Below are 14185 nucleotides of genomic sequence, written 5' to 3'. Positions count from 1 at the left end.
CATTTAATTAGATTTGTGGATAATGTGGTCAGTAGGGTACAAAAGGGCTGGCGTGTCTGCTCCTCTGTGTCTGAGGCTAGAGCTGGGAGACCCACGGCTACGAGTGACTACGCTCGTGGGCTGGAATCATCTGAAAGTATATTCACTCGCAGGTCGGGCAGTTTTTGCTGGCGGTTGGCTGGGCGTGTGGTTGGAGCTGTCGGGCAGAGCCCCCACATGTCGGCTGTCTGTGTGGCCTGGGCTTCTTCCCAGCACGGTGGCCTTAGAGTTGTCAACTCTTTCCAGGACAGCCAAGGGCTCCAAGCACAGGTGCTCCAGGGAGCAAGGCAGAAGCCGTGTGGCTTTTTGTGACCCAGCCTTGGAAGTCCTACAGCATCACTTCTGCTGCGTTCTCCTGGCTATGTTATTAAGGCCGGTCCAGATTCAAATTGAGGATGTAGTCCCCAGCCTCATGATGAGAGAAATGTCAAAAGAATTTGCAGACATGTTTAACAATGTCCCCAGGAGGAAACTTTGAACAGTGAGGAGAGGAGAGAGAAGATACATTCTCTTCCCCCTCTCTAGTGGACTCTTCTGAGGTGCGGTTATTCTGACAGCCCACCCACAGATACCCTGCGTGGCCGCAGGGGTGCCAGTTCAGTGACCATCTCTACCTCATCACAGTTCATCAGAAGCAGTGGTCTAGGTGGAAACACCCTGCTTCCCATCCTTCTGCCTTACTTCCCCGTCCCTCCCTCTTGCTGTCCTGGAATTGTGCCATCCAAATAAAGCACTGGCATTGAAGCCTTGCTTCTGGCTCTGCTGCTTGAGGGAGCATGAGCTAAGATACTTGCCTCGACTATTCTGTCACCCAATTCCATTGATTTATTCTTTTAAGTATCTTTCATATTCATTCACTTTTCTCCATCCATATGGACATTCCCCAAGGCCAGGTCACATCTCCTGCCACAATATTCCATCCCAGCAGAGCCTTTTAGATCTACACTAGTGATTCTCCCCCATTGGCCCACGAGGAAGTCAGAGTGATCTTTTGGAAACAAATCTCACCACCAAACTTTTCAGCCTAAAACCCTTTAGTGACTCCTCATCCTTTTTATAAAACCGGGCTTCACCTCAGCACCGCTGACATCTTGAGCGAGATAACTCTTTGTTGTGGGGCTGCCCTGTGCGCTGCAGGGTGTTTGGCAGCATCCCTGGCTTCAGCTCACCAGATGCCAGTAGCAGCCCACTCCCCAGTTGTGACAAGTCCAAATGTCCCTGGTAGGGGTGGGGGGCGGGAGGCAAAATCGTCTTAGTTGTTAACCTCTGGTCTCATGTGATCACACTTGATGTGGCCCCGAATAGTGGCCACCCTCTCCCGGGTCTTTATGTCACAGCCACGCTGGGCTGCTCTCAGCATCCTCGGACCACGCCCCAGCCTTTCCCACTTCAGGCTTTTGACGGCTGTTCTCAGCTTAGAACATCCCCCTTTCTCCTGCCTGTCCACCCCCAACACACACACCAGCACACCATTCACCCACCTCACGCTTTATTATCGGTCCTCAGCTGAAACGTCACTTTTGTGAAGGCGCCTCTGGCCTCCCAGACCAGCTGAGTCCCCTGAGGCAATGTTCCCATGGCAGCTGTGACTTCTCACTCACAGTGTCCGTCACAGTGATCGTGAGCTAATTAGCCTCGGGAAGCCCTGTTAATGCTTGTCCTTACACCTCCGTAAACTCCACCGGAGCAGAGCTGCTGTCATCCTGCTCAGCCCAGTGTCCCAGTACTTGGCACAGGACTTCGTGTGTGGCAGGTCTCAGTGCATTTGATAAAGAATGAATGAATGAATGGGCAGATCCACTTCTGTGTATTCTTGAGAATATTCAGATCCCTTCCTTTCTTTGCTTTAGATTTCCCTCTGTCACTGAAGTAGGCTGTCACTGCAGGCATGGGGGAAGTTCCCATTCACTGATGTTTTACCAACCAAACTGCCTGATCCTGAGAATTTTCCAGACTCCGTCCAGCTCTTTGACCTGCTCCTTTACAAAGAATTTATGTCAAATACTTGGCAGAGTACTTTTTAATTTTACTAAACTACTCTAGAAGCAGAGGTGCACTGAAGGATCAAATAAAAATCCAAGGTCTGATACTTGATTCCTCAAAATACTTACTGGAAAATGGAACCGATCTCCTCTGTTGGCTGTTTGCCCACCAGATGGGGTTTCTGTTGTCTTTTTCACTGCTTGCTCCTGACTACCTTGTGCTGCCTCCATCAGGGATGCCAAATTGGAAGTGTCGTGTCCTGTTTTGGGACCCTTTCTCAATGAAATGTAAGCCTCTAGGGCAGAGCCTTGTTTTGAGTGGGTCAGGACGAAGGGTTAAATCCTGGTAATTTTTACATTTAAGCACCTGTAGTTTTTGCTCCTACCACAAGGCTCTTGCTGGAAATGGTCAATATGTTATTTCTGAAAACCTGACATTTTTCAGGGCATCGTTTAGAAATGATTCTGTCGAACAGTTTCTGTTAACTGACTTGGTTCCAGTTTTGCTGATGTGCGGTCCAAGAGGCGTCTGGAAAGCTGGAGGAGGAAGCTACAACTGAGTCCTGAGGCCAGTTGGTCCTGAAAACTCCCAGCTTCCTTCCAAGGTTGGAAGTTCTGGTAACCCTGGGATTTACTCCCCCTGGTGGTTTGACAAAATACAACTTCCGTTGATGGAAAAGACAAAGTTTGAGCAACAGCGCCCAGCCCCGAATGTGCAGCTCTTCAGAATCTCCTGATTGCCAATCAGGGATGAAAAGAGATGATAAGCCATTAGGTCCTCTGAGGAGAGGGTGGGAAGTGGAGGTGAGGGGCGCAGAAGGGCAGATGAAGCTGTTTTGTCTGGAATTCCGGTCCCAGAAACCTGCCAGAGACTGAAATTATGATAAAGCCCCCAAAATAAAGGTGAGAACCAAACATAATCTAAGTGAAAGCAGGAGGGATAAACGAAAAGAAAGGAAAAGAAAAGAGAAAACCAGGCACGCAATCTGTGAAATTCCTTATCCTCTTGCTAAGGCAGCAGAACAAAACAGTCCCAGGCCCTGAAGCCCGTGCTGACGTTACACTAGGGTTTTCCTGTTTTGTTTTGTCACGTTTCTTCTGCACGACCTGGCTGGGCCTGCGTGCGATCTGATAGATGGGTGTGCTGTGAGTCAGGTTATGCCAGGTGGGGCTGCGGTGTAATTACAGTGGTTTAGCGTCAGCCCCGTTGTGGGTGTAGCGCCACATGTCAAAGCACGACCTGCTTTTAACTGTTTGTATTCTGTGACATTTTGTGTCTTATCAAGAGTGGGAAGAGCTGCCCTTTCCTTTTGCCCTAACAAGCCCAGAGAGACAGGAGGGGAAGCCATGGTGCCTCCTTTTTCCTTAAGTGGCCCAATCGCACTGCACCCTCTTTGTGCTAGATTTCTTTCCTGCCTACAGAGGATGCCTAATGAAGGCACTGGGCAACGCACGAGAGACAAACTAACGTTAAGCCTTAAGGACAAGCCCGAGAAAATGCCACGTTTTAGTTCAGACGAGGTAAGCTCTCCTCCTTGGGTGCACAGACATCTCAGCAAGTTCTCAGTGGCAGTAGTTGGCCCTGCTGGTATCACAAAATCCAAGAGATTTCTCAGTTAAGTTGGTATTTATTTCAGAAAGGCCCTTGGTGATTCTAATGTGAGAACGGCCACGTCTGGATGGACATCACAGCCAGTTAGCGGGCGAGTACCAGCGGACCTGATGTGGAATTAGCTGTCACAGGCTCCAGCCAGACTTCTCTCTGCTGGGGTTTCAGGGCACCCCTTCTCCTCCACCTCAGTCTCAATCTTTCTCCTGTGTCTGCTTTCTCCTCCTTCCTCCACCCAGGCACCCCTGAAATCCCTCCTGTGGAAATCTCCCTACACTTCTCCTGGGCTGCACCCTGAGGCCCCCAGGACCCCATTCCTCCTACCCTCACCTTTTCCCTCCTGCTGCAGAACCTTCCATACCCGTTCCTCCTCCTTCCTGGACCCCTGTGGCACTCACCTGGGCTTCCACCAGTTTGTTCCTTCCTTCCCCCACCCCCACCCCGAGAGGGTGTGTGATCTTTCTTCTCTTTGGGAGGCAGTGAGATGGAGTAATTAGACCAGTTCCCAAAGTTCTCTGGGTCTCAGTGTCCTTATCTGTAAAATGAGAATAACTCACAACCCCATAGCAGTGTTGTGTGAGCTGTGTGAGGCTGTGGCTGCTTAACCAACATGAAACTGATGTTCAGTAGTGGATCCTGGATGAGGCCTGGAAATCTGCATGTTTACATCGCCTCAGGTGACGGCAGTGCGTGGTGAGGACCATACTGAGAATCACTGGTTAAGGCAGGGGTTTTCCACCTTGGCTGAGCGCTAAAATCATCTGGGGAGCTTTTAAAAAATGCAGGTGCCCAGGATGAACCCGAGACCAGGTAAATCAGAGTTGCTGTGTCGGGGGAGAGCTAAGCACCAGTATTTTTAATGACCCCCAGGTGATTCCAATGTGCAGCAGAAGTTGAGAGCGAGGGCTTTGGGAACATCAGGACTGGGTTGTACTGATCTTGGGCAAGTCACTAACCTCTGAGTCTCAGTTTCTCCATCTGAAAAATGGGAATAAAACATGTGCTTCATTGCTGGTGAGGCAGGTGAGTTGAGACAGTTCTGTCCAGGGCCTGGCTCGCTCCTCCCCTTCTGTTGTGTGGAACTGGGAGCTGGTGGTGGGGGTAGACATCAGAGCCCCCATCAGATGGAGGCCTGTCCACGGTGCCTCGGCCCTCAGAGTTCAGGGAACTCCTGCTTCTTGCTGCTCTGGTCCCAGTAAGTTAATTTTTAAATTTTTTTTGTGGGGAGGGAGGTAATTAGGTTTCTTATTTATTTATTTCAATGGAGGTACTGGGGATTGAACCCAGGACCTCGTGCATGCTAACTAAGCACACGTTCTTCCACTGAGCTACACCCCTCAGCAAGTTTATGAATCCAGCTCTGAGCATGGCCCATGGGGAGCCTGGCTTCCTTCCATGGGGCAGGGCAGGAAGTTTACTCCAACAACCCAGTTTTAAAGCACTTCCTTCCAAATGCTATTCAGTTAAAAAAAATGAGTAATAGTTAAACGAGAGGCAAAAGAGTAGTGTTAATTCCTTTTGTGGTGGTTCAAGTGCCAATATGTGGCATAAACATCACTTATTAGTTAAAATTTCATTGAACATTCAGCCACCTGAGAACATGGCCACCATTTATAATACCATTTATAATATTACTTCCATGAGAATATGTGTTTCAAGGTCCATTCAGCTTACAAATCCCCTTTTGGGATATGAGTGTATGTGAGTGTGTGAGTATATGTGTGTGTTAGTGTGTGGGAGTGTTTAGGAGCGGGTGTGTGTATGGATGTGTGTGGATCTGTGTATGTGTGTGTGTGTGTGTGTGTGTGTGTGTGAGGAGGGCTGTGTGTGCTGGGGGTTGTCAGTGAGGATTTCTGATTCCCCTCGCCAGATTCTGCTTTACTTTAGCCTCTCCCAAATCTTATGGAAACTTAAGACAACTCAAGTTCAGATCTTCTATTACTGTCCAAGGCCATTTGGAAGCCATTCAAGTGCTCTGTTTCCATTCTTCTGGGAAATCCTCGCAGTCTGGGTAGCTATTAGGATGTTCTGTGACCATCCACTTCCTTGTCCTTCTCCACAAATTGATCTTGTCTCCTCTGCGTCCACCAGGCCTGAGGTGGGTGGTGCAGCAGAGGGACCTCGTGGACCCCCTGCCACGTGCCAGGCTCTGTGCTGTTTGCCTCCCTCACATTATTTCGTTAAGTCATCAGAGGGACCCTGTATGATTATTTCCCTTTGAGAAAGCACGTCCAAGGACGTTTAGCAACTTGCCCACAAGTACAGGGATGCAGGCCTAGATCACCAGCTCGAAGCCTGTGCTCCCCTCACTACACTTCCCTGGGGACTGATCTTTCCTTTCCTTTCTGCTCTTTTAAGTCCCTGACTTTGAGCCTGCTTGGGACGTTCCTGGTGTTGGATGACAGGCAGTTTCTGTCTGAGGCTTGCTGTAACCGGTCTGTAATCCCCTGCTCTGTGCCCTGCCCGTCCCAGGGCAAAGGTCTCCCCGATGGGGGAAGACGCCTTTGCCCTCTTTGGCTTGGTTTTCCACACGCAGGGTCACAGAGCAAGGTGCTCCAGCTTCTGAAGGGGAGAGAATATTCTGCAGGACCTCTGCGATTCCCTACATTTGCAACATGTAGGTTGAGGTACAATTTCAAGTTTGGTTTATCTGAGCTTTGTTTAAACACTTGCTGAGTTGTTCTGGTATTTTCAGTTGGTCAGGACTTCCAGCAAGAGAATGCAATAAACACTAAGCACACGGAGAGCCTTATGCAGTCTAGTTTTCGGTCAGGTGTATTATGGTCCTTGATAATTGCGATCGCTCTGTTTCTGGGCATCCTTGGGAATGCGGTGGGTTTCCTGTCTCTCTCTGTGCCAGGTCTGTTGGCAGCAGAGATAGCTGCTGAAGTGCCAGTGGAAACCAGGACAGTGAGCTGTAGTTTTTGGAGAGACAGGGATAGAACATGAGGGTGAGGCCAGGGGATAACGGGTGGGGGTGGTGGGGAGAGGATGCAGTTGGTCTGAGAGAGAATATTTCTGTAGTTAAATAGATCATATCTTTTCATCTATTAGCAAAACTATTCAGAAATAGTTACATTTAGAGTTTACATTTCATGAAAACAGCTCTTTCACGTGGTTTGGGATTGTTTTTCTATTACCACACTGTGGCCTCTCTGTTTTGCCTTGTCCAGAGTACAATTTTTGTAACAGTGATTAATAAGCGAAACTCTCAGAAACCCTTGCAGATTTCTTTGAGTTTATATAGGTAATACAAATATTTTAAAAAACACTTTAAAAACTTTACAACTTTAAAAACACTGCAACTCTTGATATGTTGTTTCTTCTTTTGTTTTTCTTTTCTTACCAAAATGTAAGGAATAGGACCCACACTAGAGGGATCTGTACGTATTATATTACCTTCAGTGAAAATGTTTTTCACCTTCACCCATCCAGGGGAGGTGGAGAGAGAAGCTCTGGTTCCTGTTGGTTTGTTAAATGCTATGGCAGTGTTTCAACTGTGGGATCATTTGGAAGCTTTATCATCACAGAAGGTGATAAATATTTCAAGATCCAAAGTTCCGTTGTTTCATACTTTCCTAGAGGCAGAAACTACACTGACTTTCTTTCTTTTTTAATTGAAGTTTAGTTGATTTACAATGTTGTATTAGTTTTTGGTGTACAGCCTTGTGATTCAGTTATACATACATATATTCCTTTTCATCATAGGTTATTACAAGATATTGAATGCATTTCCCTGTGCTGAACAATAGGACCTTATTGTTTATCCATTCCATACATAATAGTTTGTATCTGCTAATCCCAAATTCCTAATTTATCCCTCCCCCACCCTTTCCCCTTTGGTAACCATAAGTCTGTCTGTCTTTCTTTTTCTTTCTTTCTTCTTTCTGCATAGTCGATTTACAATGTTGTGTTAATTTCTGTTGGACAGCATAGTGATTCAGTTTATATATATATATATATATATATATTGCTTTTCATATTTTTTTCATTATAGGCTATAAGGTATTGAATATAGTTTCCTGTGCTATACAGTAGGACCTTGTTGTTTATTTAAGTTTGTTTTCTATGTCTGTGAGTCTCCCTTTGTTTTGTAAATAAGTTCATTTGTACCATTGCTTTTTAGATTCCACATATAAGGGATATCATATGATATTTGTCTTTCTCTGTCCACTGACTTTTAAGACCTATGAAAGCAGATTACACATGAATGCACGGGGTTTCAAAGCACTTGAGGTACTTTTTGTTATATCAACCATCTCTTAGGACTGGGGATGGGGATCAACTGGGATTGGCTGGGAGAAGTCAGTAGGGAATGTCAGGATTTTTCCAGAAAGCGAGAGGAAGGGAAATCAATAGGAGCTAAAGAAGGTCATTCTGGAGTTGTTGTTTTTAACTAGTTCCCTAGTATGGATGTACCTGAGCTTCTCAGAACAGCAGCTGATAACACCCAGAGGTTGTGGCCATCAGTCAGGACCCCCCATTCCCTGACTCACCTCTTCCTTCTGCTATTTCTCTTTCTTGGAGCAGTTGTCTTACTCAGAGAGCCTTCGCTTGTCCACAGGCCCAACCCAGACCTCTTCCTGGAGGCCTGTCATTTGGGGAAGTTATTTTAGTAGATGGTGATGTGGGTTCAGGGCGACTGGCTTGCAGTTTAGAATCCTGCCGTGTACTGAAGGTCAAAATCATTCAATCAAATACATGAGAAATTTCGGGGCTGTCCTGGGCTTCTAGCATTTGTCTTCTTACAGAATCTTAGTCTCCAGTGGTTTCAAGAACAAATAAAAGCAGAGACAATGTGAAGAGACCAGCAGGGCACTGGGAGCAGACTTGGTTTATAACTATTTGTAAAGTAATCTCTGATTCCCTATTGTTAAAAACAAGACAACAGGCCCCAAATGGAGTTGCTAAGGTTAAGCCCCATGTCACCAAACCTGACTTAGCTTACAGTTTCTGCTCACCCAGAGACGGGATCTTAAACCAGGAATTGCTTGCTCAGCACCAGTTAAGTATCCTGCCTGATAGATCCCTGCCATTCTCTAAAGGAAAATAACCTTGCAATAACCCGTTCACTTTTTGCCAAGTATAACTTCCTCGTTCCTGCTCCCTTCTGCCTGTAAAGTCTTTCATTTTGTACAGCTCCTCAGAGGTCCTTTCTGTCTGCTGGATTGGATGATACCCGAATCGTGAATCACTGAATAGATCCATTAAGATCTTTAAAATGAACTCAGTTGGATTTTGTTTTTAACACCATGTATGAGTGGTTCCTTGAATTCTGCTTTGAACTGGTTAAGATGTCATACTAGTTCTCGTTAAAGAATTCAATCAAATCTTTAATATGGTTTCATTTTATATTTGTACAAGAGGCATGACTTTTACCTTTTAAAAAATATTTTTTAACATTAGGTACATAATATGCTGAATAGTTTTCTAGATACTTTATGGGTTTATTTAACAAACACACAGAACACATTTTTAGATGCCGGGTGCTGTTTGAAGTGTTTATGAATGTTAACTAGTTCAATCCTCATAACAGTCCTATTTCATTTAAAGTTCCCTTCAACCTTCATTAGCCCATCCTATCAAACTGAGGTTCAACTCCTGTCCAAGGCTGTGTCATCCTTAAGTGTCTGGGCTGGGAGCCCCAGTCAGGGCTTGTGTGAGGCTGAGACACGCCGGTTTTCCCAGGGGCACTGGGGCTCCCTCTAAGTGAGCTGGGGGACCCCAATTTTGTTTTGTGGGAAGCTGAATCTTTAAAGGGAAAAACAATTAAGTTGACAGAGGGGAGGGGCTGTGATGAATAGGTTCTGCAGAAGCAGCCCCCAGCTGTGGAAGGACAGCTCCATCTGGGTGGTGTGGGGCATTGCTCTGGCAAAGGAGGGGCGCTGGACCTGCAAGGAGATCACGTGTTCTGTGTTTGCTACTGGAGGTCAATAAAAAAAATATTGGCCTACTTCTTTCCTCCAGGGCCCTCTTCCTTCTCAGAAAACATATGCTAGTTTTTTTTTTTTTAATTTGTGGTACAAGCTTCCAGTTACAAGATAAATAAATCCTAGGGATGTAATGTACAGAATGATGACTAACAATAATGTATTGGTTATTTGAAAGTTGCTAAGAAAGTAGATCTTAAAAGTTCTCAGCACAAGAAAAAAATTGAAATTATATGAGGTGATGGATGTTAAACTTACTGTGATTGTTTTGCAATATGTACATATATCAAATCATGTTGTACATATAAAACTAATACTATATGTGAGTCACATCTCAATGAAAAAAGTTATGGTCACCACGATCATGGGAGAGTTAAGACAACAGTGGAGGCAGCATGGAACAGGGCTGAGGGCTCAGTTGGAATCCGTGGTACTTGGGTTCAAATCCTGGGTCTGCCATCTACTAGGGAATAAAGTTAGAATCAGTTTCAGTTAGCATGTAAATCTCAGTAGGATTAAATACACTCTTCCATCTTTTCTCTTTTTTTCCACTGGAGGTGAGAAAGGTCTCAGCCAGGCCTTGGAGCCAGGGAGGGGACCAAAGAGATCCAGGGATTAGAAGTGAAGGAGAGGAAATTGGTTTTGAATTGGCTGAGGAGATGGTTTAACTGCAGGTGCTGCTGCTGGAGGGCTGATTCCACAGGTCGGAGCTCAGATACGAGAGACGTGAAGCCAGATCACGAAGCCAGTCCCCGCCAGGTGCAGCTCTGTCACTGACAGCCCGGACCCGCCTGCCTTCCTGGTTCCGGTTCCAGGGCAAAGGTTACTCAGCCGCTTGAGTCTCCATTTTTTTTTTTTTTTTTTTCTTTCTCAGCTCTGTTTGCCTTGTAAGGAATTCCGGTCAGCCTTGCCAAATCCGTTATCGTCCCCTGGATTTCTGCAGATAGTTCCGTGAACCAGAACGTTCCACGTGAAAAATGGCCTGGAATTCGATCTTGCTGGCTGCCCTCTCTGTCCTCTCTGCTTGTCAGCAAAGTAAGAGCCCCAGGCCACGTGTGTGCTGGGGGAGGGGGAGGCGGGGGGGACGGGGAGGGGCGTGGGGAGGGAGGGTTTGGGGGTTTCATACTCACTTGCTGGTGGCCCGTGGCCTCTGCAGGGCACAGTGTGTTTAGGGTCATCAGCGTCTCCTTCTCTGCGGACGGGCAGAGTTTGGAACATTCCAGGAATTAATTCTCCCAGTGGGGACGCCGTGGGCCTTCCAAGCCCAGGGATTCTGCATCACCTATGATTACAACCCACAGCCCAGTGCAAGTGAGCATAGAAGTTAGCTAACCTGGGGGAGGTGAGCTATAAATGTTAATTAGGAGTGTTCCAGGCGTAATGTATCTGCTTATAAACCGTGGCTGTGATTTCTTGAATGCAATCTTAATTTTACTTCTTGTTTTATTTATTTTAGTGGAGGCACTGGGGATTGAACCTTGGACCTTTTGCATGCTAAGCAAAACTGAGCTATTACCCCCCACCACCTTGAGCCCCAACCTTTTAATTAATGTGTGTTTCTAAAATAAGCTGCCTATGGCAGGTATGATTATCAGGTAAAAAAAAATCTGCAAAAATATGAGCTGCCAATTAAGTAATTAATTCTAAGTTTTAAAGTGCTTTCCCACTAGGATTATTCAATATCCCAATTGCCTGGTTAAATAGAGGGCTTCTTCTCCACTGGAGTCACATTTGCTCAATTCATATTATTGTAGGTACATGCTTACTTAAAAAGCAAAATGGGGAAAGGGACTGAGCCCTGGTGAGCAAGACTTACCAAGGACATGTATTTATTTATTTTCCCCAGTGTGCTTATACCAGGAAACAGGGTAGAATGATGGAGGCACACGGTTTAGGATTAAAGTCCTGCACGCATACTCAATGGCAGACCTGCTAGCCAGTTTGTGAATTTACGAAAATGTTATACTTAAGACACATTTTGTGGTTTGATTCACCAAGGAGGATGCTTATTGCCAACTGAAGCAGCACCTAGTTTTCTGAAGCGCTGTGTACTGAGCCCCTGGTTCACAGAGACCTACATGTAGGCACTGCCCACCCGAGTGTGCAGAGAGCACGGGGGCAGGTCCACGGATGCCCCCAGGCTGACACAGCCTCTGCCATCTCTGCAGAGAGGCTCTGTTTGCTGGTGGGTGCAGGGGACAGTGTGAACTGTGGCCAGGTCAGGCAGCTGGGTGTATGGCCATACCACCCTGAACGTGCCCGATCTCATCTGATCTCGGAAGCTAAAGTGGGTCGGGCCTGGTTAGTACTTGGGTGGGAGGAGGAGACTGGGCCAGTGGTGGTTGGTGGTGGACAGGGAATGTTTAATAATGGTGGAGTGAGGCAGAGAGAGAGGGGGAGGGAGACAATTGTTTAGTTGACATTTAGAACCAGAACTTGCTGCTTTAGCAAAAGTCTTCAAAGAGGATTAAACAGGACACTGGGTAAGACGTGCCCACTGTGGTGGGCCTAGTGCCCAGGGTTGGTGCTCAGCATGACCAGTTCTGGTCCTTGGCTGCTTCCCCACAGAGAGAAGCTTCTGCTGGATTGAGAGGCAGCCACGTGGTGAAGAAGCCCAGCTGCAGCTGGGAGGGTACGAGGCAGGGCCCTGATTCACTTCCCCAGCACACATGTGCTCCTGGAGAAAGCACGGGAAGAGGAAAGACAGGCAAAGCCAAAGGAGCTTATTCTCAAGTAGTTTTTAATCAACTCATAGGATGGGAAATAAAATGGAAGCTTTCCAGAAAAAGCAGCGTAGTAGCCTTTCCACCCTCATCAGGCTGCCGCAGCGATAACCACGGTCACTCTGAGGCCCCTGACCTCAGAGCCAGCCCGACGGAGTCCTCCTCCTGGGGCTGTGGGTGGGCTGGGCCTTCCATTTACTGAAGCTCAATCCTCACATTTGCTGCTGCTCCACACAGGGGCAGGCCAGGTGCAGGGAACAACTGGGGAAAGACCGCATGGCAAAGCTCTCACATACTCGGCTTCATTTGGAAGCTCCAGGTTCGGGCACCATTGCCAATATATAAATTTAGGGGCACACATATTTCACTGTTTCCATTTTATACGTGAAACAAGAAGCCTTGCCTGGTGTTTTCTCTAAGGCTGTGGAGTTAGAAGCAGTGATAACAGGTAGGGTCCAGAATGGCCAAGTCCCAGTTTTCCCCTCCATAGGTAGATCTCCTTTTGGCTCCAGTGGGGCCCATGAGCCATTGGCCTCTCCAGATTTATGCTGCCTTGAAAAGGCAGCCCAGTGTTGGAAACCGTCAGAGCCTAGTCCCACACTTTTATTATCTTCTTTCTACTCTCCCAGACTTCGGGGATGCAACTACAGTTTGAATGAGAAAGATGCCTGTCCTCAGTGTTTACATACTTTAGATGTTCAGCTGTAGCTTCTAAATCTAGACCAACCATTTATTTGTTGCAGAGCGGAAGTCAGGGGAAGGGAAGTGGCCAGCTATGAGAGCCTTACTCAACCAGTATTTACTGACTTCTTGTTGGAGGGGAGAGAGGATCCTGTTACAGGAGGAAACACATGACCTCTAATACTGTCACACAATGGGAGACTGAACCTGCAAACTTGGTGTGGAAAAGGAAATTATTTTAAAAATATTAGCAAGCAGGAAATGGATATTGAGGTACTAAGTTGGAGAGAACCAGTAAGAAACTGAAACTGGAAGAAATAATCTGAAGGGAAATAACAGACCTCAGAAGTTAACTATGGGGTAAAAAGAGGGAGATAAGGACAGGAGGGGAAAACTACTGATAAAGGATGAATGGTGGGCCTGAAAGTGAAAGAGTGTCACGGAAGTAATGATCAGAGGCAGGTGATTCCAGGCATCGGGATTTGATAATCTAAGGTAATTTCCACGCAGTGAACAAAGGAGAGGAAAGTCATTTTGTAATAGGGAACCTGAGTCATGCAGGAAGCCATCATCCCCAGGTTTTCTTGTGACCCTCCCCTCTAGCCCTCCTCATCTCTAGGCAACTATTGATCTTCTTTTGTCACTATAGATTCATTTGCACTTCTCAGAATTTTATATAAACCTGTAGCGTAGTGCTTTTTTTTTGAATCTTGCCTTTTTCATTCAGCATAATTATTCTGAGATTCATCCATGTTGTTTTGTTTATTAGTAGTTCATTCTTTTTCACTATTGAGTAGTATCCTGTTGTATGGATACGCCACAAAGTGTTTATTTACTCACTTGTTAATAGACATTTGTGTTAGGGTTCTCCAGAGGAGTTGAACCAATAGGGTACACACACACACCTTTTTTTTTTTTTTTTTTTTTACATCTGTTTTAAGAAATTAGCTCATGTAATAGTTGGGGCTGGCAAGTCTGAAATTTACAGGGCAGGTTGGAAAGCTGGAAATTCCAACAGTTGATATTACAGTCCTGGGTCCAAAGGGAGGTAAAATCCTTTTCTCTTTGGGGGACCTTAGACTCTTTTTTAAGACCTTTAACTGAGTAGGTGGGACCCATCCACAGCATGGAGGGTAATCTGCTTTACTCAGACTCTGCTGATGTAAATGTTTATCACATCTAAAAAATACCTTCACAGCAACATCTAGACTGGTGTTTGAC

General features: G+C 46.2%; 1 protein-coding gene across 3 annotated transcripts in view; it reads left to right on the top strand.

Annotated features, from left to right (window-relative positions):
- The first annotated feature begins 6089 nt into the window (after nt 1-6089).
- The window catches only part of MGST2 (microsomal glutathione S-transferase 2), a 37632-nt gene continuing 29536 nt past the window's right edge, over nt 6090-14185 (top strand). The window contains exons 1-2 of one of the 3 annotated variants that reach the window (XM_074378314.1): nt 6090-6247; nt 10435-10595. In XM_074378314.1, the coding sequence (XP_074234415.1) occupies nt 10538-10595 (58 nt within the window). In that variant the 5' untranslated portion in view covers nt 6090-6247; nt 10435-10537. Of the gene's footprint in view, nt 6258-7141; nt 7164-10434; nt 10596-14185 lie in introns of those variants that run through there. The other 2 variants (XM_074378317.1, XM_074378325.1) reach the window with 2 other exon arrangements.

Source organism: Camelus bactrianus, chromosome 2 (genome assembly GCF_048773025.1).
Source record: "Camelus bactrianus isolate YW-2024 breed Bactrian camel chromosome 2, ASM4877302v1, whole genome shotgun sequence".
NCBI classification, from domain to species: domain Eukaryota; kingdom Metazoa; phylum Chordata; class Mammalia; order Artiodactyla; family Camelidae; genus Camelus; species Camelus bactrianus.
Note: the sequence above shows the minus strand (reverse complement) of the source record. Positions and strands in the feature narration are given on the sequence as shown.